This window comes from Prionailurus viverrinus, chromosome B2 (genome assembly GCF_022837055.1).
Source record: "Prionailurus viverrinus isolate Anna chromosome B2, UM_Priviv_1.0, whole genome shotgun sequence".
NCBI classification, from domain to species: Eukaryota; Metazoa; Chordata; class Mammalia; order Carnivora; family Felidae; genus Prionailurus; species Prionailurus viverrinus.
The window spans coordinates 99,795,931-99,822,773 of NC_062565.1; the positions used below are offsets into that span (position 1 = coordinate 99,795,931).

At 43.4% G+C, this 26,843-nt stretch overlaps 1 protein-coding gene across 4 annotated transcripts in view; it reads right to left on the reverse strand.

Moving 5' to 3' along the window:
- The window catches only part of METTL24 (methyltransferase like 24), a 172,766-nt gene extending 147,697 nt beyond the window's left edge, over positions 1–25,069 (reverse strand). For 2 of the 4 annotated variants that reach the window (XM_047858745.1, XM_047858746.1), the window contains exon 1: positions 24,562–25,068. In XM_047858745.1, coding sequence (XP_047714701.1) covers positions 24,562–24,879 — 318 coding nt within the window. In that variant the 5' untranslated portion in view covers positions 24,880–25,068. Of the gene's footprint in view, positions 1–24,561 lie in introns of all 4 variants that reach the window. The other 2 variants (XM_047858744.1, XM_047858743.1) reach the window with 2 other exon arrangements.
- Positions 25,070–26,843: the final 1,774 nt, after the last annotated feature.

Sequence of the window (26,843 nt, forward strand, 5' to 3'; positions counted from 1 at the left end):
GTAGTAAAAAGAGCCTCAGGGACCTGTAGGACAATATCAAGAGGTCTAACTTTCAGATTAGACTCCCAGAGGAGGAAGAGTAAGAATGCAGTGCAGAAAGGAAAAAACAAAATTGAAAGATAGAATGGCTGAAAAGATGCCCAAATTTGACGACAGCTCTAAACATAAAGATTCAAGAAGCTCAGCGAGCCCCAAACAGACTCCAAGAAATCCCTGCCCACACACATCATAAGCAAACTGTTCCAAACTGAACATGACGACAGAAGCCAAGTCTAATCATCTCGTGATGGACTCGACTCGGTGGTGGGTCAGGGTCCGAATGGCGAGGTGGGAAAGGCAGAACCCCTCCCCTAGAGACCTCTTCCCCAGAGGTCCCCTCCCTGTGGAGGCACAGTCCTACCTCTCCAAGTCCATCTGCTAAATGCCTCTGGCAGCAGACGGCACACATGCTGAAACCCAAATGCAGAGCAGCATTTTGAATCCTTTCCCCATCAATCTGCTGCCTCTGCAGCATTACACAGAGTGTAGGTTGGGAGGCAAGGGAACCAGAAATCAAATCAACTCTGACAAGAAAAAATGCACTATAATTCAAGCAGGCCCTGATAACTTTTAGGAAGGAATTAAGGACAAGGAAGAAAAGACGCTCAGCTCTAGATTGAATCTCTAAGTTACCCTGGTAAGGTGGAAAGAAATGCCAAACAAATTTGAGCTGGGTTTTGTTCTTCAACCGACATCTTTAAATTCACCATGTTTTCTGTGTGTGTGTGTGTGTGTGTGTGTGTGTGCGCGCGCGCGCGCACGTGTGTGTGTGCATGTGTGTCAAAATAGTTCAAGTCTGGGTGAGATTGGAACCCCTGAGGGAATGGCTAAAAGAATAAAACATATTGTATTTTAGGTTTTTCTCATAGACAGTAGAAAGAGCAGCCAAATTCCTGGATAGATCCAGTGAAAGGCAGAGGCTCTCATTTGGTTTCATGATATAGAAACTACACAGCATCTACATGCCGAGTAGGAACTCAAATGTCAAATCATGTTTCTCACTGGGGTAACACATAACCAGGAAAGGAGGGAGGAGTCTCATTTGTCTGTAAGATTATAGAAGAAAGGTTGCCTAAGAAATCAAACAGGAACTGGAAGACAACATTAACCACATTTTTAAGGATTCGTGTTCTCTAGCTCTCTCACAAACACACACACATATACACACGCATGCACACACACTTCCACATATATGCATGCCCTATTCAAAACATATAGGGGACCCAGACCTTCTGGAAGTCAAAATCCTAGAAGTTTGGGGGACCTGGGTGGCTCAGCTGGTTAAGCGTCTGACTCGTGATCTCGGCTCAGGTCATGATCTCACAGTTTGTGAGTTCAAGCCCGCATTGGACTCCTCACTGACAGTGCAGAGCCTCCTTGGGATTCTATCTCTCCCTCTCTACCCTTCCCTGTTTGCTCTCAATCTCTCTCTCAAATAAATAAACTCAAAAATTTCCTAGAAGCTTAACATCATCTGAATCAACATCTGCTAGGAGTTTGTGGACTTATTTCAGTTAGTAAACTCCAGCCAGTTAACATCTCCCCAAACATTCACCAGCTCCCGAATCGTCAGCCTCAGGATAGAAAGTCTGCAGCACCCCCTATAAACCCATTTTAAGGATCCTTAGATCCTGAGTAGCTGTCAAAGACAAAGGAGAAATAGAGGGTGGGGAAAATAAGAAAACTACCTGAATGGAGGGAATGGAATCAAGGAATCAAGAAGGGAAGACAGGAAAGGGGGTTATGAGAGGAAGGAGGGGATACTCCCCCAATACCTGAATACTACCTCTATCCTCCCCACAAGGTCACTTGGGAATCAGAGTTGTCCATGAGGGGTGCCTAAGGCCTCTTTGGTGCCTCTCAGCCCACATTGGTCCTCAATCCTCAGGCCAGACCACAGATCTCCCCGTGGTTCCCTCACTGTAATCCCAAGACTTCCAGTCACATCCATATGGATGCCCCATTAGCCTCCCAGCCCTAGAGCCTCTAAGGAGGCTCTGGGGAATAATGTCGAACAGAATGCCTGTCAATGGTAAAGCTTAGTGCTGTTGAGCAATTTTACAGAGAAAGGGTTTCAGTTCTAGAGTCTAAACAAGATGTGATTTTCATTACTAAAGAGAATTAACATGTGTCACCCAGAGTCACCAAGTGCGGAGAAACAGGGGTCGTGGCAGAGAGAATGTATCCAAGAGGCCGCACTGAGCATCTGAGTCACAGAGCTGCGGCACCCTGCAGCCACCCTGAAGGTTGACACATGGAACAGCAGCCGAGTGTGACACAGCACATGGGTGGGAAGCAAAACCTTTCCTGGAAATCAATGGTAGACACTGCATGGTGCCTTTGAGAAAGGGCATAAGCAGGCAAGGCATAAGGTCCTCTGCCGTGGGTAGGACAGCCCAGGGTAGGTCGAAGGAAAAGAGCACAGCAGAGTCCAGGAGCCCAGCCAAACCACCCACCATTTTGCACATGGTTCAAGGGCATCATCAGTTTTCTGATGAGGCTATCACACCCCATTGAATACAAGCCATCAGTTGCACACAATTACACACATATGCACATATGTATGTATGATTTATGGGTTTTCAATACATTTTCACTCATTATTAAATCTCTGTCATTTTCATATTGTCCATACTGCCACTCTCTGGTCCTTTTTGATTGTGATATAGTTTTAGGTAGCCTGAGTGAATCCTACTGACAATTAAAAATAAGACTCTGGTGCTGGGACATTCCTCTAATGAGTCTGTATTTATAGAACATTCTTCTGTCTGAATGCACTGTAAGTTATAGTGCCTGACCAGCAGAAGCAGCCCAATAAATGTTTCTTTTCCATCTATGGGAGGCTGCCAGCAGTATAACACAAGGCAGGGCAATCTCGTTGCACAACTCTGGAACCAAAAGCACTTAAGCTTCAAACCTAAATGGAAGGAAAGATCTACACTCTTTATCACTAACTGGCCCTTTTTAGGAACATGAAGCATTGCTGAAAGAAGCAGACCTTTATAGAGGTCAATTGGGTTTGCCACCATGGAACTTTTTGGGCTCAGAGCTCTCTGGTGAATGAGAGCAAGAATCCCTGAGGTTAGAAGTGGAGCCGTCAATGTGGTAGCCGACCTTGGCCCAGTCCCCTTCCCCATTTCAGACTGGAAATAACAAGAGTAAAGGGGACAAATTGGGCAAATAAATACAGCAGATCTAAGCTGATGAAAATGTTGACCATATTTCTTAATGGTATGAGAAAAAAAGACTGGCAATCCTTATGTTAAAGAAAAACAAACAAACATCTTGGAAGAGCTTAAAAAGCAAACACATTATAGGCGCACCTGGGTGGTTCAGTCGGTTAAGCGTCCAACTCTTGATTTTGGCTCAGGTCAGGATCTCATGTCTGTGAGTTCAAGCCCTCCTGAGACTCTGCACTCTAAGTGCAGAGCCTGTTTGGGAATCTCCCTCTCCTCTCTCTCTGCCATCCCCCACCGCCCCTGCTCGCATACATTCTCTCTCTCAAAATAAATACATAAACATGTAGAAAAAAAAAAGCAAATACATTCTAGAATCTAGAAGACAGAAACGATTCTAGCTTTTATTTTTACTTGTTTTATGCATGCAGAGAATCACTGTATTCAAAGAGAGCTTAAGGATGAGCTAGACTCCTTCATATTATAATTGAAGAAATCAAGATATCAAGATATAATTGAAGAAAATCAAGCTCAGAGAGATGAAATGACATATCGATGTCACATAGGTAGGAGGAGTTGGGCTGTGACTCAGAGCCAGACCTCTAGGCAACTAGTCCCATACTTGCTCTGCTACATTATGCAGCCCCCATCCCAGGTCTCAGAGTTTTATCTTCCCCATAGGAAGTTTATACTTTTCCTATTAGTATAGACTTTATATGTTATTTTAATCCACTGAAATTTTGAGGATGTTTGTTACTGCAGCATAACCTATCCTATCCTGACTGATACAGGTACCTACAAGGCGCTAGGTAAAAGATGGTTATCCTTGTTGGGTATGAATCCCCACAGAACTCTCCCAATGCCACAACGTTAGAGATTGAATGGTAGGCTGTAACAGAACGTTGGTTTTATGGATATTCCCAGGGAAAGAAAAGAAGTATAATCAAAGATAATTCACTGCCAAGACTCAGAGAAGTTAGGAGGTGCTCAGATAAATACTATAAGGAACTTTTTAGGATTTTATAGGGCCTTCTAGGATTATAAAACAAACCCTATTCTCTGGTCTGCTCCCTAAGTGCATCCTGTCCTGAACATACCTTTCCTCTCCTACCAACAATCCTCTCTTTTATTCACTAGTCAGTTCAAATTCCACTTATTTTGTCTCATGTACTTCCCCCAAACTTCCTATTCACTCAAGCCTTTACTGTGTGCAAGATAAACTATGCAAAGCAGGTTCTTCAGCAATTATTGCTTGCACTTCTCATTTTATATTTAATCAAATGTTTGCTGTAATCTGTTGCAAGTACGTTGGTCTTGTTTCTCTAACCAGACTACAAACCTCATGAGAACACCATGTATTTTACTTCGTTTATAGTCCCCCACATAAGTGATTCCAAGGGACATTTTTATATTGATTTAAATGCCAGGGAGGAAAGAACATGACATAATTCTTGGGATTGAGGACAATTTTTTTAAAATAACTTTGGATGAAAGTAGGGATATCCACTAGCTGGGTTTCATAGTAATACCTCAATCTAGCCAAATATAAATACTACTTATTTATTTATTTAGATGGAATCAAGTTATCAACCTTAAATGTGTGATAGATAAAAAGGGCAACAACGATTTATGTACCGGTTGTAAAATTTAATCAGAACCTGTACATATATATTCTATACCTTGAAATCATCAAGTTAGGTGTTATCCAAACCTACTTGTTAAGAAGAGAACTGAGATTTTTCTACTATATAAAGTTTGTTTTCATAATCCCAAAGCTGTTGACCTGTAACCTCGAAACTATAAACACTTGCTACAGTCAATGTTATTTGTTAAATGCAAAACTATGTTTGACTCAAAAGGCCGATTCCACAAAGTCTTGAAGGGATGCCCCTTCGGTTCATAACTGGTCCAGTCCGCCTCATCCCACCTGCACAACTATGCATGCAGATTCTCTTAAAGGTAAACAGATGCATTCCTCCTTGTAGGAATTCATTTTACAAATAAAGTAACTCCAACATACTTGAAAACATGGTGAAGTTTTGCTCTTATTCAACATTTCTTACAGTGGGAGCATTCTTAATCTCTCTACAAAACTAACTTGTCAGGGGCACCTGGGTGGCTCAGTCGGTTAAGTGTCTGACTTTGGCTCAGGTCATGATCTCACGGGTCGTGGGTTTGAGCCCTGCATCGGGCTCTGTGCTGACAGCTCAGAGCCCGGAACCTGCTTCAGATTCTGTGTCTCCCTCTCTCTCTCTCTGCCCTACCCCACTCATGCTCTCTCTCTCTCTCAAAAATAAATAAACATTAAAAAAGAAAAACTAACTTGTCAGATCAACAGACATTCAGCATCGTCTCTACCTGTGCTCTCCTGCTGCTACCAGTGTAGCTGTATTTTCACCAGGAGTGACTTGGTTTGTTCCCAAACCAATTTACATCAGTTGCACAAGTTATTGAATTTCTATAATTTAATTAAAATTAGGTAAACTGATGAAACCTGTGCACAGAAAGAAAACAGTTCTCTTTCCTACAGAAACCAAGTCAATAAAAGCTAGGTACTATTTTTAAATGCCGTTGCGTTAGGTATGAGTAAAGCAACTGTAAAACGGAGTAACAAAATCACTGAAATCTAAAGGTGTTTTGCACGTAGGTTGCCTCACAAGTGTTAAGTTCTTGCCCCACTTTGAAGAAACCAAAATTGGAAAAGGGTGATGCAGTTCAGATGGGTTTTTGCAAGAAAGACCAGAACTCCAATCAGGAGCCAAACTCACAACAAAAGCCTGGCAAACAAATGTGCATGCGTGTTTTGAGTTAAAGCAGACTGTGTGTATGCTTTTTGTTAATCACTGCTTTAACTACCTTCTACATAACTGACCAATTACTGTGAATCAGTGACTTTCCATAGGAGGCTTCTACTCACCTTGCTAAATAAATGGTTGTAGACATTCCACACGCACACAGAGACAGGGTGATGTTATTAATCAACTTAGATGCTAGACTAATGCCAGTGTGTAGCTGGAGAAATACAAACATAAAGCAGGACTGTGGACAAGGCAGAAGAGTGGAAGAGATGACCGCAACTTCTTTTATGTTTGTTTCTCAAGAAGCTACCAAGTTTTCTGTCTTAAAAAAAGTGGGTTTTTTGACATTCAACATTTTTACAATATAAAACAAGCACTTATTTACAAATGAGGTAACATAAAAATCAATACGAGGGAGGAGCCATTGGCTACTACCCTGAAAACAAAACATGGCTCTTCTCCCAGGTGCAGCTTAAGGAGACCGAGGAAGGCAGAACTGGCCACGGATAGGATTGTCCGCATCAGCACCACCTCCAGGCGTGGGCTGGTGGGGGCCCCACCCTCCAGGCTGTTGGGCAGGACCCCGGGCTCCACCTCCTGAGGCTCAGCCCAGCTGGCAGTGAGGTGATTCCAGGAGACAAAAGCCCATCACATCACAGTGGGGCAGCTCTCACTTAAAACTGAACATTTGCCGGGCGCCTGGGTGGTTCAGTCGGTTAAGCGTCCGACTTCGGCTCAGGTCACGATCTCGCGGTTTGTGAGTTCGAGCCGCGCGTCCGGCTCTGTGCTGACAGCTCAGAGCCTGGAGCCTGTTTCGGATTCTGTGTCTCCCTCTCTCTCTCTGCCCCTCCCCTGCTCGTGCTCTGTCTCTGTCTCTCAATAATAAATAAACGTTAAAAAAAACCAAACAAACCCTGAACACTTGCTGCGGATGCTTCTCCACCAGGTTTAGGAGTCAACCATCTCAATCATAATTGACAAGTCTTAACCCGGCACCCACCCCCATGAGGGAGGGAGTGGTCCTTCACAGGAGGCCTGGGGTAGGGGAGGCAGAGGTATCTGTATTCCGCAAACTCCTATGCCTGATTCTGATCCACTCCCAGATTAAGGGCTTCATGAGGCCCATGCTCCCCCTGAAATCAACTGCAAACAAATGTGTATGCAAACAGATGTTCGTGATTCTGCAATGCTTGTCCATGGCTTCCATCGGATTGTTTTCATCAAATTTTGTAACTCCTGTCTACACAAGCCACAGGAAATTTGAGAAGAAACTGAACATAAGAATTCCCTACACAGAGCCTCCCTGTTGTATTTTTCTCTGTCTCTAATTTTTTTCCACCAAACTCCAATCTGTTCCTATTTCTTCCCTTCTATTTTTAAATTGAAAATTTTTGCCTTCAAAATAACTATAATCCAAAAACTCCTTGAATAAAAGACACAGAAAATTAAATTTCCAACTTCCCTTACTCACTTCTCCCATTCCTATACGGTTTTATTCTTTTTTTTTTTTTTTTTAATTTTTTTTCAACGTTTTTATTTATTTTTGAGACAGAGAGAGACAGAGCATGAACGGGGGAGGGGCAGAGAGAGAGGGAGACACAGAATCGGAAACAGGCTCCAGGCTCTGAGCCATCAGCCCAGAGCCTGACTCGGGGCTCGACCTCACGCACCGTGAGATCGTGACCTGGCTGAAGTCGGACGCTTAACCGACTGCGCCACCCAGGCGCCCCGGTTTTATTCTTTTTTTAAAAAAAATGTATAAACCTTAAGAGCACTTTTGATCTGTTTTTTTTCTATTAAGTTAATGGCTTGTCCAAACATATGTACCTTTAATTATCAGCATCCTAGTTTACCTATATTTTTTAAATAACAAAATTATATATATAGTATTTTTTTTTTTCCTGTTCCCTGTCTCAACCTATCACCATAATGAGAAAGGACACAATGTTATATGTGTAAACAGACTTCAATCTATGCTAGTGGTTTGGTTTTATAAATAAGAACATTCCCTGTCCAGGAATAAGGCCCAGGCATTCAGATTTTCCAAAACAATTCTCTGTATCCAGGGTACCAAAATGAAGTCAAACACTTAGGTTTCCAAACTGATGTAGCTCTCTGCTTCTGATTGAGGTTAATGTCCTATAAGTGCACATTAGTTAAATAAGCCATTTTTTTTTTTTTACTATTTCTGTACAAAATGAATATTCACTATTCAAAGGAATATTCCCTATCATAATTATACAATCAGTTCAAATCTGTTCTTAAGCAATGGAAAGCCTGCTTGAAATTCCACCCTGACAAAATAGCTAAAATTAAGCTTTAAAATATATTAATTGACTTGGAAAATATCTAAGAAGCCTTAATATCAAACCTAAAATCTATAGTAATCAACATATTTTTCTGAGATCCAGATTTCAGCATGGGTGTAGGGCACAGTATAGAGTAGAAAGAGTATTAAATCTGACCTGGTTTAAAACCTCTATTTACCTTGAAGCAGTAATTTAACAGAGTCCCTCTTGGTAGAGAGGAAATAACCACCATCTCACTCACAAGGCTATTATGAGAACCACCTAGGATAATGACACAGCAAGCTTTTGTAAGCTTGGGAAGAGTTGTTTATAAGTGGGGTATCCTGGGAGGCGCCTGGGTGGCTCAGTTGGTTAAGCGTTCAACTTCGGCTTAGGTCATGCTCTCGAGGTTCATGGGTTTGAGCCTCACATCAAGGCTCTGTGCTGACAGCTCAGAGCCTGGAGCCTGCTTCGGATTCTGTGTCTCCCTCTCTCTCTGCCCCTCCCTTGCTCACACTCTGTCTCTCTCTCAAAAATAAACAAACATTAAAAAAACTTTAAAAGTGAGGTATCTGTATAACTGCTGTTCTCTTTAACACAAATGCCCAAGAGGAGCAAACACATAGACACTACATTTCTGCTAAGCACGCCCATCCCCATTAAAGAGCACCAACAGACCAAGGGTCCAGGACTCTCCCACAGTGAATATATTTAACTGAACAGAGAAAAGCATGTAGTTTCACCCTGGTCATAAATTCCATGGGCCTCTGGGCATTACTTTTACCGGAGGTATATTTCACATACTATAAAAGTTGCCATTTTAAACAATTGAGCGGTTTTTTATATATACACAGGTTGTTCAACCATCAACACTTTTTAACTGCAGGATATTTTCACCACATCAAAAAGAAACCCCATTCCAGGAGCAGTCATTCTCCATTCTCTTCTCCCCCCAGCCTCTGGCAACCACTGATCTACTTCCTGTCTCTATAAATTTACCCACTCAGGTGATTACATTAAAATGGAGAGATGCAATATGTTATTTCTTGTAACTGTTTTCTTTCACTTAGCATAATGTTTTCAAAGTTTATCCACATTGTGGCATGTATCAGGACTTCTTTCTTTTTTATGGCTGAATAATATTTCGCTTTATGGATATACCACATTTTGAGTATCCATTCATCAGCTGGTGGACATTTGGGTTGCTTCCCACTTCTGGCTCTTCTGAATAATGCTGCTATAAACATCTATGTACAAGCTTCGTGTGAAGCTATGTTTTCAGTTCTCTTGGGTATATCCCAAAGAATGCACTGGCTGGGTTATTTCCAGGAACTCTTGAACCCTAATATTCATGTCAGCACCCTCTGTGTAACTCATTTTCATGGCAGACAGAAGGCAATGTAGTTCACCAGGGAGCCCAAAAAATCAAAGGAGGAGATGAAGACATGCATAAAGGAAAAAGGGGAGTTCTGCATGAAGCAATACACTGCTGGTCCCAAAAATGTCCTAATCATATAATTCCCCACACCATACAAAAGCAGCAGCCATAGTTAGGATGAGGGGACCAACACTGGAACTAATTTGGCACAATCCTCCTAATAATAAGAACAACCAACATGTAATGAGTGCTCACTGCATCCAAGGCACTGTGCTAGGCACATTACATGGGTGGTCTACCAGTTGAGAAGATGGGGAAACATGATTTTTTAAAACAAACACTGATTGCAGCCAATTCCCACCAGAGTGGCATAATTCATCTCTAGGCCAGGCCTGCAAGGAGAGAGAAAACCAGAAGAAGATAAACTGCCTAAGAAAATGACATGTATCTGGAATCTTCTGGAAACTCAACAGAGTAGAATGGGAGTGGAGCTTGAAGCCTTGAAAAGGGAAGAAAGGAATTAAAGTATAGGCAACAGAAGGCAGGACCAATGGTGCATGAGTCTAAGAAGCAAATACAGCCAGTAAGAAATCCTCAATGGCCAAGAAAACTTTGAGCAATCAATTTTAAGTCAATTTCTGTTTTGAACTGGATTAGTATCTCCCTCCATTACCCTGAGACCTTCAGCAAGGCCTGTGTGGGTGTCACACTGAGGGATTAAAAAATGGGCAGAGAGGGGAAAGCAGTGGCCCCAGGTAGAACACTGAGCAGGAATTCAGAGAGAGTGACCAGAAAATGTAAGCTCCAGATATTATCAGAACACTGTGGGGCAGGAAAAGTCCTGGGCCTCTCATAGCACATGGCTTGAGCCATCTTACGGATGAAGGGCTATGACCTAAGATACTGGAAAAGAATCTTTGACTGGAAAAGTCACTTGATTGTCATAATACAGTCTGCTCCAAAAAAATACACTTGTGTTAGAAAAGGCGGGTAACTGGCAGTGGTAAACAAACACCAAGATTTAACTCACTTTAATGTTCACTGCATGGCAATGGCCTTAAAACAAAGACCTTGAAGACTTTATAATGACATTCCTGTGAATAGTTAGAGGACTAAAACTTTTTCTCAGTGTCCCTGTTGGAAGTCAAGACCATTCTTCTCAGGAAGGTCAGTGGTCGCCCCAGGTGGAATGGTCATAGCTAAGTGGCCCTGGGTCCACTTCCATAGCAGGGGTTGGCAAAGGTTTTCTGTAACAATCAGATAATAAATACATTAGACTTTGTGAGCCAAGAAGCAAAATTAAAGATATTAAGTAGATACTTACATAACAAGAGAAAAGACAAATTTACACATTTTTATTTCTTAAATTCAAAATATAACAATTGTGTACATTTTTTGTAATACAGATCCACTAATGAGAAGAATGGAATTTTTTTTTTTTGGCATTTTGCTTCACTGGGATTCAAAGTTAATGTTACCTGGGGTGCCTGGGTGGCTCAGTTGGTTAAGCATTCAACTCTTGATATTGGGTCAGGCCATGATCTCATGTTCATGAGATTAGGCTCTGTATTGGGCTCTGCGCTGACAGCGTAAAGCCTGCTTGGTATTCTCTCTCACCTTCTCTCTGTGCTCCTTCCCCACTTGAACTCTCTCTCGTTCTCTCTCTCTCTCTCAAAATAAATAAATAAACTTAAAAAAAACCCCACAAAGTTAGGGGCGTCTGGGTGGCTCAGTCGGTTAACCGTCCGACTTTGGCTCAGGTCATGATCTCGTGGTTCACAAGTTCGAGCCCCACATTGGACTCTGTGCTAACAGCTCAGACCTTGGGGCCTGCTTTGGATTCTGTGTTTCCCTCTCTCTCTGCCCCTCCCAGCTCACACACTCTCTCTCTCTCTCAAAAATAAATAAAAACATTGAAAAAACTTTAAAAACCCACAAAGTTAATGTTTCCTATCATAAGGTAGGTTGCAAGTGCTCATTTATAAAAACCATTCTTAGCTCATGGGCCATACAAAAACAGGCACAGGCCAGCCAGATATGGCTTCTGACCTCTGTTCTATAGTCACCAATGTTTGAAGCAAAGTCAATGCTGGGTGCTCTGTTCCAAGAATCTGTAGTGTAATACCTTGATTCAGAAATTAAACACCTCAAAAGGACTCTAGAGTAGCTCTCGAAAGATTCAGATGTTCCTCAAACACATAGGTCTAGCACTGCAATGACTGAAATAACCATCCTTTCAACCAATATTTACTGAGCACCTACTATGTGCTGGTACTATCATAGTCACAGGGGATGCAGTGGTGAGCAGGACAGATGAGCACCTGATCTTCACGGGGGATAAGACTGCAAACAAGAATAAAAGAAAGGTGGAGTGACGGGGGGGGGGGTCCCTGGCTGGCTAGCTGGTGGAGCATGGGACTCTTCATCTCAGGGTTGTGGGTTCAAGCCCCATGTTGGGTGTGGAGATTACTTAAAAAAATCTTTAAAAAAAAAAGAATAGAAGAAAGAAAAAACTGTGATCAAGTAGGAATGCTATGGAGAAAGTAAGAAGACATAACAAAAGAAATTGTGGATGGGAGCTACCTGGATAAAGTCATTTAGTAAGAAGTTCCTTTTGCTCAACATTCTCATCAACCCTTTTTTTATCAGACCTTTGGATTTTTTCCAGTATGATGGGGGTAAACTAGAATCCCACTGTGTTTTGATCTGCTTCCATGGTTTATTGGTGGAACTAATCATCTCTCTGTATACTCATATTGCTCTCTCATATATATATGTATATGTATGTATACATATATATACATGTATATACATATTATATATGATGTACATAATATATATAATAATAATGTAATTATAATTATAATGTAATATAATTATAATAATATAATGTGTATATATATAATATATATAATGTAATCCCCTCCTTATTTTTCTGTTGAGTTGTCTATCTCTCTCTCTCTCTTTTTTTTTAACCTATGTGTATGGGGGGGGGTCTTTTGTTGGTGGTAGTGTTTTTATATTTTGGATATTAATCTTTTATTGGTGATACATATTCAATATCCTCTCCCAGCCTATGATTGTCTTTTAATTTGATTTTAATCTTTATCTGGTAAGTAATCTACCTTACGTAAGAATTGGTTGTTAGCTACCTATCTCAACAGGCAAATGGAAACAGTCATGGGTTTTGAGTTTAACCCTTCATTTCATCCCACATAGCTCTGTTTTACCCAAATTGGTAAATGTCTCTGAGCCTGGGCTTCCTCAACTGCAAAATGAGGACAATTCCCACCTCATCGGTTTCTTCTGAAAATTAAATGAAAGAACACATGCAACTCCCCTAGCACAGGGCCTCTCCCACCCCAATCTTAAATCGTAAACTTCTCGAAGGCCTTATCTTCCCTGTACTACCAAGGTCAATACTTAAATTTTGGTTTCTTGTGCTGGTTAAACTAAGTTTATCTTTTAAATGTATATAAAATACCAAGTATAATAGCATGCAGTTAATTGACTAAAATATAGAAGGCAGGCTCAGAAAAATAATTTAGTTATTTAACCCATGATTACTCCACTGGCCTCCTTTGAACTACACCTTCCCTGCTTCCTCACCCTTCCCTCCCGCACCATGTGCACACGTGTGTACACACACACACACACACACACACACACACACACACACAAAGGCCTGGAGCTCAGTCTTCTGACTTCTGGAGCTGCCACAAAGCTTTGCTCCCTGCAAACACCCCCCTCTAAACGCCCCCCTCCACACACACACACTGATGCTCATCCTAATTAACTTACTCTCCCTCATTAACATAGGATAAAAATGCTTCCCCAAATCAGACACCTGGAAGTGTCACAGTTTCAGTCTTCAAGTTATATTACAAAGCTGCAGGAATCAGAAACAGTATGGTACTGACACAAAAACAAGACATAGATCAATGAAACAGAACAAAAAAACCCAGAAATAAAGCCACAATTATATGGTCAATTAATCTTTCACAAAGCAGGAAAGAATATACAGTGGGAAAAGGACAATCTCTTCAACAAATGATCTTGGGAAAACTGGACAACTACATGCAAAAGAATGAAACTGGACCTCTTTCTTACGCCACAGACAATAATAAATTCAAAATGGATCAAGGACCGAAACGTGAGGCCTGAAACCATAAGAAATCCTAAAATAGAGCACAGGCAGCAATTTCTCTGGCACTGGCGGTAGCAACATTTTTCTAGATATGTCTCCTTAGGCAAGGGAAACAAAAGCAAAATAAACTATCGGGGCTACATCAAAATAAAAAGCTTCTGTAGAGCAAAGGAAACAACCAACGAAACAAAAAGACAGCCTACTGAATGGGAGAAAATATTTGCAAATGACATATCCAATAAAGGGTTAGTATCCAAAATATATAAAGGATTGATACAACTCAACACCCCAAAAACCCCCAAATAATCCAATTAAAAAATGGGCAGAAGGCATGAACAGACATTTCACCAAAGACATCCAGATGGCCAATAGACACATAGAAAGATGTTCAACCTCACTTATCGTTCAGAGAAATACAAACCAAAACTGCAATGAGATATCACCGCACACCTGTCAGAATGGCTAAAATCAAACACACAAGAAACAATAAGTGCTGGTGAAGATGCAGACAAAAAGGAACCTTTGAACATTGTTGGTGGGAATGCAAACTGGCACAGCCACTGTGTAAAACAGTATGGAGGTTCCTCAAAAAGTTAAAAATAGAACTACCCTATGATCTGCTAATCACACTACTGAGGATTTACCCCAAGAATACAAAAACACTAATGCAAAGGGATGCACGCGCCCCTATGTTTATTGCAATGTTATTTACAATAACCAAATTATAGAAGCAGCCCAAGGGTCTGCTGCTGGAAGAATGGATAAAGAAGATGTGGTAGATATACACGACGCAGTATCATTCAGCCATAAAAAAGAACGAAATCTTGCCATTTTCCACAACATGGGTGGAGCCCGAGGGTATAATGCTAAGCGAAGTAAGTTAGTCAGAGAAAGACAAATACCATATGATTTCACTCATCTGAGGAATTTAGGAAACAAAACAAAGGAGCAAAGGGGAAAAAAAGAGAAACAAACCAAGAAACAGACTCTTAACTATAGAGAACAAACCGATGGTCACCAGAGGGCAGGAAGGAGGAAGGATGGGTGAAATAGGTGATGGGGATTTAGAAGTGCACTTGTCATGATGAGCGCCGAGTAACGTACAGAATTGTTGAATCACTATGTTGTACGCCTGAGACTAGTGTAACACTGTACGTTAATACTGGAATTTAAATTAAAACTTAACAAAAATTAAATTAAAAATTTCAAGAATGAAAAATATTAAACATCCCAACGAATATTAGGCTTTATACCCCCCCCCCCCCCCCAGACACGGATGTCTATACCTTGTTGATGCCAAAGGGCCTGCTTCCCAGGAGAAACGCAAGCCTGAACAGAGACCATCCTCATTTCCAGAGCTGTTCCCATAGGCCGGGCATCTCTACCTACATGCTTTCGTTTAATCTTCACAACTTTCATGTGGATTAAGCACTACTACTTTTCACAGAGGAGAAAACTAAAGACTAGACCAGGGATGCCACATCCAGTGAGGACGGGAGCAGAATTTAAACTTCCAGCCTCAAGTATAAAAATATGAGCCCATCTCACAGATGAGGCTGCACGATAATCAAGTCCTTTCATGACAAGTGCAAATCCACAGAAACAGGTCTCCAAGAATCTCATGTGTTACCTTCACTGGCTTCCCCATATTCTACCCCCAAAACTGCTGAATGAGGAGGCCTCCCTCCACATGTGATCTAATCACTGTGCTCAATTAGCATTCTGTGAATTAGGATTTGTAAGTGATTTGTTGTACTCCACTCAAAGTAGATAAAAAACAAACTGAAAACACTTGCTGTCGTGTTATGCACAATAGCAAACACTGTATAACATGCATATTGCCTCTGATTTGGGGCCAGATCCTGAAAAGAAGTTTGGAAGTCTTTCAACTTGCTCCAACTAAAACTAAGTGATCTCTATGAAGATGGGTTTAAACATGGAGTTTGAGTCATCTCCCCAGAGGCCTTCAGCTCATTTAGATGCATGGCTTTATTTATTCAAAACTTGCTTGCCTTCTCCCCAGAAAAAAAGACCTGCAGCCCAACATCCCATCACTACTTTGTGCAAGGAATCTAACATAAACAATGTCAATGAGAATCACTGTATCTAACAAGCTCCAGGACACGCCACAGCAGTGTTTATAAGATGTAAATGGAGTCTTGTTTTATTTCCCCTGTTCTGCTAAATTCAGATGTCTGCTTCATTTTAGATCCAGGCCTCCTGAAAAGAGCTTCACGTGCTTTATTCAATACTGTCAAATGTGCATACTCAGTGAGGCGTTCAGAACGGCGAACAAGAAACATGACCTAGACGATGCCCGTTTAGATACGGATGATTGAAGGGTTACCATACCGTGGTGGCCGGAAGTGCTGCTCACCGAACATTTCCAGCTCTCTGATTTCTGAGCACAGGACAGGCCTCTGTCCTCCCATAACGGGTATGTGGCCACTGGATTGTCAGCATGAGTGCTGGGTGTGGCTTCCAGCCAGGACATTTAATAATGCCATGCAAGACCCTCCGGAGCGTTCACCCCTCTGCCAAGGTGCCAGGCAAGCCTCCAGATGGTGACTGAGCTGCCAGCCTGGGGTCCAGAGAGAGGATGACAACAGCACTGAGAGTCACCCCAACCCAGCCAACCAGCGACAGATACACAGCATGAGCAAGAAATAAACTTTTGTTAGTGTGAGCCCTGAGATTTGAAGGTTGTTTGTTATCACAGCATAAACTGGCCCCCTCCTGCCCGACACCCCGAACAAATGGTGCCATGAAAAAGGGCTTGATGTCTCTCGTGATAAGTTAGCAGATCTGTGTAATTTAGTATCTGAAGCTAAATGTTATTATCTTGTCAGGGAAAGATCCCTCGGCCCATAGTTCGCTCGGACCCCAATCATCATGTTCTAAAATCTGAATTAAATAGACCAAGCAAAATTGGAGAGAGAAAATTACAGTTGTAACCTTCCAAACTGCCAGTTCTAATTTATTGATCTGTCAAGGTTCTTAGTTGTAAACAATAGAAACCACTCTGGCTAGTTAAGTAGAAAAGGAATTGATTAAAGATTTATTAGCTTGCAGAATCTCAAGGGCAGGAACACCACCCTACTCGCCAGTGTAGACTACACTGCCCCACTGCTGGGCACAGACTCTATGGCTCATTTCACCAACCTGGACACGGAATGCCTCCAGTCGGCCGCCATTGCTACTCCACGGCCATCATGCCACTTGTTTCTTTGAATCTCTAAGGTACAAACATATTCTCACGCAGGTATATCTGAATGCTAGGCCTCGGTTGCATGAATGCATTCTCGGTGCAAGGAAAAATGGGGAAATTCTTTTCTGGTGTTTTTTTTTTTTTTTGTCTTAGAAAGGTGAAGAATTCCTTAAATACAGGAGAGAAATTCAAAGGTGTGGTCAAAAAGAACGACTAATACCCGCTACATCTTGGGTAGCAAGTAACAGGGATGACTAAGGTCTTTAGGGCTCATTTTAGTCCACAGTCAAGTTCCCAGAGCCTCTCTGGTTTACCTCTCCCTCAGTTCTACCCAAGTACCCTTCCAGTGAATCCCTCTTCTCAGTAGCTTCAGTTGGCTTCCGTCACTTGCAACCAAGAGACTCCTGATACAGAAGTAATCGTATATTAAAGAGACTCAAACTAGCCAGTTGCAAACAGGAGTGTAAATATTTAGATGCTGTGAAGAATTTTTCAGATTTCTTTTTTTTTTTTTTTGCAGAGCAACTCTCTGCATTGACAGAAAAAAAATGAAACAAAAAAACATAAGACTCTAGCTTTAGTTTGAGAACCCTAATTGGGATAATGGGCTACGTACTGATTACACTTACTTTCTCTATTAAAAGTCCCCACAAATTACTTTTTACTTAAAAAAAAAATAAAAGGAAAAATGTTGCATCTACAAAGATCTTGTGTGCATATACCCAAATGAATTTTTAAAAATGAGTAATATGCAGAAGGTGCCAACTTACTGTCAAACGCTATGTGGAAATAAAGTTATCTGGGGCGCCTGGGTGGCTCAGTCGGTTAAGCATCCGACTTTGGCTCAGGTCATGATCTCACGGTCCGTGAGTTTGAACCCCGTGTCAGGCTCTGTGCTGACAGCTCAGAGCCTGGAGCCTGCTTCAGATTCTGTGTCTCCCTCTCTCTCTGCCCCTCCCCCGCTCATGCTCTGTCTCTCTCTCAAAAATGAATAAACATTTAAAAAAAAGAAAGGTTATCTATAAGAATATATCTAGACAGAGAAATAGTTAACTGATAGAGAAATACATACACACAGAGGCACAGATGCTAGGCTTATTAAAAAACAAACAAAACAAAGCAAGACAAACAAAAAAACCTAAACTCTGCTTCTGGGTGCTCAGGTTCAAGATCCCTGAACTGGACTAGTTAAAATATTAGAATATGAGGAAAGCAAAACCTTAAGGGTAAAACTGTACAATAACTATACCCAACAGTTAAGGAATGCCAAGGACTTGACTTCTTGAGGTAACTTAGGGAAGGCTTCCCCTTTCTCCAAGAATGGCTTCTGGAACAGGGAGGGGGCTCCCAGGCTATGATTATGGCTCGTGGCTAGAGCTGACTGATCCAAGGTGAGTATCTAAGACAGTAAGCTGGAGCTGAGGGAGGCCAGTCTTGTTACAGTAACACTTTGGGGAAAAGGTCAAGGACACCTGGGATTTCCTGGGCAACCCTGCTCCTTCCCCCTGCACATAGTGGTCACTTAACTCTTCCTCCAATTCAGTGAGAAATTCTCAAGGTTTTCCCAATAAATGTCTTTAATTTTTTTTGTTTGTTTTGGCATTTTTTGCTTAAGTTCGGTCAGAGTCCATTCTCTCTCGTTTATAACCAAAAGAACATTACATTAACCAAGTATACTGCTGTACCATCTTTCCCCATTATCCAACTCTAGCCTTTAGTAACTCATCTTTCTTGACTAGGAATCACTAAAAAGGCCCTTTGGTTTCTGCGTATCTAGTTTTTCTGCGCCGTGTGGTCATTGAGCTTAGCAGCATTAACATTGCCAGTCTCTTCTTAGCAAAAACGATGATCAATTTTGACGTCTGGCTAAGAGGTTGCAACTTCAAATGCGTTCAGAGATCAGACAGGTAATGCAAATGGAGAGAGTGCTGTGCTGGGTTCCACTGGACACTGTAGGCCCCATCGAATGATATTAATGTTCAAATACTTAAAAAACTGTACGGTTCAAATAAAATTCTTCACGGGCGAGATCTACCGCCTGAGCCATTCACTAACAACCCAGCTTGCTATTAGTTTAGATTACCCATGGTCCTAGACCGTGAGGCTCATACAACTAAATTTTGTCTCGATCATTTGACAGGATAAAAGTGCTCTTGTACAGCAAATCCTCCCACCCTCTCTTAGCAGAAAACTCCACAGGCCATTAAGGGGACCCGCGTGAGGTCTCTAGAGAACGCAAGGGCTGCTTTTAAAAGAAGCTTATCAACGCTGGTAGATTCCTGCTTTTGTGTGTGTCTCGTGGTAAATGAAGCAGGCTCCTGTTACTTTCTATGAAGCACAGAATAAAGAGCCAAACTCCTTAGAGGCAGAAGTACTCCAAAGGTGTCATAGCGTAGATGGAAAACCTCAAATGCCCATCACCCTTGACAGTCTCCAGTTTGACTACACAACTCTTGATTCTCTTCGCAGACGAAAAGGGAAATCTCACTCGAGAAAACTGACAGGATTTTCTTGTCCTCGGAAAATGGACTGGACGCATTGCACCTAACATCTCCACCACCGCTTGTTGACAAACAGTGGAGCCTCCACTACCAGCTCCTTTGCCCACAGAATGTTCTCTGAGGAGCTGTGGGGGTTTAGAAGGCGTGCGGAGGTCTATTCTCCATCTGAGGCACATCCAAGTTTTAATCAAAACCTGCTTTTCTCTGTGAAACCAAGCAACTGCTATTTCACACCCACATATTGCTGGAGCTCATTCAATTACCCTCAATGACTTTGTTTAAAATGAAAATGCTTTGCCTCCTGAGGACAGTGTGAGAGGACTGATTAATGTTGTTCCCTGAAGGACAGGAGTTGTAGGTGCACATCAAAATTCTAAGCAGCTGGAAACTACCGCTGGGCCATATTTTACAAGCCATTCAAACCTACCTTCAAGGGTTCTGCAAAGAGTAAGGACTTTGAAGGCAGTTGGATATATCAAAGGCTCTACTATGCATCTTCCTCTTCCCTCCTGATGAAAATCACAGAATTAGAAAACTAAGATGATGAGAAGTGAGGAAGAACGACTGAATTTTTCCATATGGTTATTCAGAAAAGGAAACAGCTTTTTTTTTCTTTTCTGACACATTATTCCAAAGGATCTGTAACTAACAAACCAATCCAGCACATTGCTGGTTCCCTGGCTCTGTGACTCAGAAGCCACTTTTCTCTCCAACATATTAAATGTCAAGTAAAATATCTCTGATAAGACAGAAAAAATTTCTTCAGGAAGCTTGGCTCCTATGTGAGTGCTTCTCCTGTGCAAATGAGCCACGTACTGTGGTGCTGCCTTTTAGGTGGATTGCTAACCCGTAAGAGAAACATCTACCCAAGACTGTGGAAAGCAGCATAAATCATGGAGGCCGTATCTTAGTCCTCACCCATGTGAGGTTTCGCCCATGTGATCACAGTGTATGTTGTCAAAGACAGAAAAACCAGAAAGAAACACAGCAATGGGGGGAAGGAAAAGAATTACAGCGACGTTTTTATTCACATGTAGTATGCAGATTCTAGTGCCTAAGAGCTCTGATGGAAAGTTTCTGTCTATACCAAAATGCATGGGTTCTAGGGTTGCCCTAATGAGAAAAGACAGTTTTTATCCACCATGTATCATTTGCCCCGATTTCACAGTGCTCTAAGGCTACGACCTCTAATGTGAAAGCAGATGTAATATTTAGAGTTAGTTTCTTGCATGAATCTGAAAGAAGGGGAGGAGGAAAGAGGGAAAGAATTATATGAGGACCGCACTTTGCTTTTCTTTTTTATAACAGATTATTTTCTTTAAGAGAAGCACGAGCTATGATTAAAGTGGCAATATAATTGCTGAATTTTTGTGCCTCTAACACCTGCAAAGGAAGCACGTTGACAAGAAACCCTCCACAACCCAATTATTCCATGCAGGTTTCATCCACCCAAAAAGCCATCCTCAAAATAGAATGGAACTTTTTCTCCTTCACCGATCTGGTAGGTGCCTTCCACAAAGTAACCAAGAACCTAAATAGCACTGTTTACCATTATTCTCAACAAGCAAAATTTAAATAAGATCCAAGGTTTTTAACACATAATTTCCGAACTTTACTTGTCAATTACTTAATGGTGCATTCAGCTTATATTGCACATCTGGACAGGAGGCTACAAAGGAGTAAGATCGATAAGGGATGGCAAACTCTGTTTCCAAAAGTGGGAGAACAGATTGGATAACTGGTCTTTCCGGTTTTGAGGAACATTTTAATTCAACTGAAAAAAAAAAAGGGAAAATGAAACACATTCAAGATTCCCACTAGCTAGGAATGCGAGGAAGTTAGAATGTATATCTTGAAGAAGAGTAAATAAATAGAGAGCTGGGGAAAAAAAGAAACCCAGGGAAGAGCCTTCCTTAGGAGGCTAAAAAATTAAGCAGTACTTTAAAAACAGCAATAAGCTCAGTCCTTTCTTATATATTTTTAACCAAAGTCATTTAGAGTTACACATCATAGGTTGAAATAGTAAGATTCTCATATTTTTTTTACATATCGGTGTCTCAGGAGTAAGCATCTACAAGGGGTCATTTTGGGAAATACAATTCTTTCCATCAAGCACAACTGTGGGGACAAAACGGTCAATCTGAAATGGATTACCATGCGACATGTACAAAGCAAATGACAAACCAGGATGCATTTGTCATCATCTCCAGTTGGGGAAAGATTGGCATGGAAGTAGGATTGATATGGGAAGCTTTCCAGGTGATGACCCTTGACCTGAGCGGTCAAGAATGGAAAGGGCATGAATCACAGGAAGGGAGGATGGAAGGTTTGCAAGGAAGAGAATCAACATCAGCCAAAGGAATGGAAATAGGTTACAACAAATTACACTTGGGGAACGGCTGAGGCTAAAGACCCAGGACAGATACGTGAATATTAAAGCTACCATTAATTGAGTGCTTATCCCATGCAAGACTCTATGCACATATTTCCTTCTGTTTTTTTTTTCTAATTTAATTTTAATAAAACTGAGCTCCAGGGCTCAGACCCAGATGGCTCGTTTGTGTTAGCCACCCCCCACTCCCTAGCTGATTTCCTACAGTCTCATGGCTTTAGTCCCACCTGTACACTGATGACTCCCATCTCTCTCTTCAGCCTGGATGCTTCCTCCAACTCTAGACTAATACGTCCAACTGCCTGTTTGACATTTCCACCTGGATGTCTAAAGGTTACCTCAGACTCAACATGTTTAAATCCAACCTCCTGGGGCGCCTGGGTGGCGCAGTCGGTTAAGCGTCCGACTTCAGCCAGGTCACGATCTCGCGGTCCGTGAGTTCGAGCCCCGCGTCAGGCTCTGGGCCGATGGCTCAGAGCCTGGAGCCTGTTTCCGATCCTGTGTCTCCCTCTCTCTCTGCCCCTCCCCTGTTCATGCTCTGTCTCTCTCTGTCCCACAAATAAATAAACGTTGAAAAAAATAAATCCAACCTCCTGATTTCTGTCCACTCCCCCCCAAACCCAAAGCTAAACAACAAAAACTTCTCCCTCCCTCATCTTCAAAACACATCCAGGATCAGACCACTCTGCACACCTCCGTTTCTACCAGCCTGTATAAGCCACCACTGTCCCCTGCATCACTGCTGCAGACTCCTGAAAAGGATGGATGTGAACTTCCCCTCCAGCGACCCTCGGAGTCTGCGCATTCCAACCCTGTCCATGTGCAGGACAGGCCCCAGTTACAGACACTGTTGTCTCAAGTGGTGACCAAGATTTAAGAGTGATTCTTGGACAGATGACAACAGAAACAACACAGGCTGAGGGCGGATGTGAGAGGAAAACTGCAGGGCAGGCCTGATGGGGACATCTGAGGACATGGAGAGAAACAAAAGAACCTGAACCTTTAAGGAAAATCAAGTCCTAGGTCAAATGTCCCCTCACGGTTAGCCTTTTTTGACTCCTCAGCTGGAGTTCAAGACCTTATTTACAACTTTAGTCACATTACTAGAGGCCCAAGCCGAGTGCCGCCCTCACCAGACTTTGAACTCATTTTGGGCCCCGGCACCTGATACAGCATCTGGGACCTGGAAAGCCTTTGGCAGACAAGTGCTGGAGACATACCATGGTGTCATGGAAAGTGCATTAGGAGCATGAATAAGGGAGTGGAAGAGCAAATTAAGACTTCACTTGGTGGGGGGGGGGGTCACCTGGGTGGCTCAGTAGGTTGAGCATCTGACTCTTGGTTTTGGCTCAGGTCATGATCTCATGGTTCATGGGATGGAGCCCCATGTCAGGCTCTGCACTGACAGTGCAAATCCTGCTTGGGATTCTTTCTTTCTTTCTTTTTCTTTCTTCTTTTCTTTCTCTTTCTTTCTTTCTTTCTTTCTTTCTTTCTTTCCCTCTCTCTCTCTCCCTCTCTCAAAACAAATAAATAAACTTAAAAAAAAAAAAAAAGATTTGGGAAGTGAGGTTTCAGAGATAGGAAAAAGTATTTGAGTTTATCCAGGAAGGTAACACTGATGGCCAGGCAAGTACAGCAGGGATATGGCACCGCAGAGGCAAGCCTTGGAGCAAAGGAAGGCAGGGGTGTGATCCCGAAAAGTAGGTTAGCCTGGGAAGCTACAGGAAGCAGCAGAGTCAAAGGAAGAATCTTCCCTCTCCCCAAGAGGTGGGGGGTGGGGGACAGGGGATGTTTTAAAGAAAAGAGGGTGAGCCAGGCAACAGATAGAAGTTGCCCTAGAGGCTGTGGTTGGCTTGATGGGTGTGAGGCCCAGGCAAGCTCATACCTGCAGTTCTTAATCTTTTCATCCTCAAAGCCCTAGTAAATTACTGAGCTCCAAAAGGAGGGAAGAAGGCCAGAGGCTTCACAACCAGAGGTTAAACTTGAACCACTCACTGAGGTGTGAGCCAAGAAGTTAATGCGGTAGGAAGAGCAACACTGTCGAGTGCTGTAAGACAAACCCAGGTTATTACTTCAGTCCTCGAGATTCCAATTAACTTCCCATCAAGAGGCGCGGGGGCTCGGCTTCTCGCCCCGTGCCAGCCACCATGCCAACGTCTGCGGCGGCACTCAAGGGAAATTCGGCTGGAGAGTGGATCTCCATCACCTCGATGAAGGCAGAGAGGAAAAGCCACTCACGGTGGATACCCACCTCCCTTTGCCAGGCCTCAAGGAGAAACCCGGGGGAAGCACAGAATATAAGTAAAACCCCAACACCTTTCTTTTCCTTTCCCTGCCCATCACTCGTAGCCCCTCCTCGCTAGAATGTAAGCTCCTTGAGAGCAGGACTTGGTCCCTCACTGCTGGATGCGAGCCTGCAGGGAGCCTGGCACGCGGTGGACGCTCGGTGGAATACTGAATGGACTCAGTCCCTCTTCGTATCTGGGCGCTGAAGGGTGCCACCACTGGAGCCTCCAGGGAGGGCAGAGCTGGGAGAAGCAGAAGACTTCTCTGAGGGCCCAAGCGGAGGGCTCTGAGCGCGGTCGGGGAGGGGAGTCGGGTCTAAGGCCCACGACTGCACGGTTTGCAACTGACCTTCCGGCGGGGACGCCCGCGCGGGGCGCAGCAGCCCGGCTCCGGCGTCCCGCTGCCGCCGCCCTCCGGAGGCGCTCGGCGCCCGCTGCGCACGTAGGTCACCTGCCTCCTGCTGGCGCCTTGGGGCGGGCCGGGCGCGGGCGGCAGGTGCGGCCCGGGCGGCCCGGGAGCCGGGCCCGGCGGGGCGCTACGGGCCGGGGGCCGGGGCCCAGAGCGGCGCAGCTCCGCGCACAGTCGCAGGCCGAGCAGCAGCGCGGCGCCGACCACACACCGGCGCAGGACGCCGCAGCCCCTCCCGGGCGGCCTCTCCCGCGCCATGGCAGGGGGGCCGGGCCCGGGGCTAAGCTCGGCGGCCCGCACGCCGCGCCCGGCCGGCAGCGAGGATGTGGCCCCGCGGGCCCGAGCGGCCCACGGTGGGAACTCCCCCGCGGGCCGGGGCGCGGGCTCGGACCCGCCTCCCTCCCCGCGGTCCAAGGAAGCCTCGGCGTAACCTTATCCTGCCCGGCCGAGCGCTCCGGCCGCTGGAAGGGGTGAGGGGCGGCGTGCCGGGTGGGGTCGCGGAGGTGCAGGAGGCTCGGCTGGGCCAGAACCCGGGCTCCGGGGAGGGGTCCCCGAGGAGCGGGGGGGGGGGGGGGGGGCCCTCCACCCCGGCCCCTGGCGCCAGGCGGAGTTGAAAAGCTACGTGGCCAGAAAAAGCGCATTCCTAACGGGGTCCTGGTTGGTAACTTCATTTTGTAGCATTAGTGTTGTTGAAGAAACACAGGAGGTAGGTGAGCTGCTAGGTTTTGCTACACGGAACAAGTTCTGATTGTCAAGCAGTTCGTGCCATTAAGCACAGCATAAAAATATATCGCACTTAGGTTCGGGTTTACAACTTCTCTCCTCAAGAAAGGGGGGGGGGGGAGGAAATAGCACTCGATATAAAATAATCAAATTAGAGCTATTCGATTTCTAAATTCTGCCCGAAGCCAATCCATGCTTTCTCTCCGTGTTATGAAATGTGTGGGGGTGAAGGAGAGGGAAAGAGCCAGCTAAGACATCTGACAGCAGGGAGAGAGAACAGAAGTTACCATGGCATGATGTAAATCAAATTAATTTAGCTCCAAACACACACCTCCCTGCTGTCTTGCAGAGATACAGAGGGACAAATTTATCTTTAGGCAAAATGCTCCCCAGCTGGTATTTCCATCACCACCTTGACCTTAATTAATCAGACTGAACGCTCACAGCCTTTAGTCCGGTGTTGACTGTTCATTTCCAATGGTTACAATTCTTTCCCATAACCTGTTTGAGGTTTGGGCTTGGGGTTTAGGTTTGGATTTGGGTTTGTTTTCTTTAGCTGTGGCCACTTCTTTTTATGTTCTATGCTTCTATTTTCCATACTTATACATGAGACTACCCCTGCAGTCCTATTCTCTCCCCTAACTACCCACAGCTTGGACAACAGAAACCAAATATGGAGTCCCCTTCCCCCACTCCCTGAATCTCAGGAATTTTCCACAAGGAGCCCTCCTCTCTAAAACCTCTGTAGCTTAAGAAAGAGCCAGTCTATTCTCTGTCACTGTACAAAGCACTTGGGCTATTTTTCTCCACATCTAACGACACAATGGAGTCCATTCCCTGGGCCACACCAGTCTTCAGGCTCCTGAGTGTTTCATTATGATTGACTCTTGTTTTTTTTTTTCTTAGATGCAGCCCTGGGGCTATTGCAGATGGGCTTTGTTTTAAAGAATCCAAGCAAGTAACATTTCCCTGACACAAATTTTTAGAGAAAATCTCACATTCTGTGACTATTTAAATAGTCAGACTTGACCTATGTGTTGGATCAGAACCCTGTCTTGCAGAAGCTGTGAGACTTTGGACAAAGTACTTAACCTCTCTCAGCCTCCATTTTCTCGTGTGTAAATAGACCTATATATCTGGTAGGATTACAAAGATTGCATAAAATATTAAATGTTCAGTAACTTAAATAATGCCTGGCTCACAGAAGCTACTCAATTAATGGTAATTATTTTTACCATTAAAGAAAATCCTGGACGTTATCATGAAAAATGAAATTTAAGCATTGATTCTAAAGTAGGTAAATGTAAGAAAGTATAAGGAGATTTATAAATATCTTACTGGCATCAGGAGTATCCAACAGTTGCAAGAAACAACGATTAAGGCTCACAGATATACTCCATTAAGTTGTATAACTGTGTAAGGCTATTTAAAAAAAAATTTTTTTAACGTTTATTTATTTTTGAGACAGAGAGAGACAGAGCATGAATGGGGGAGGGGCA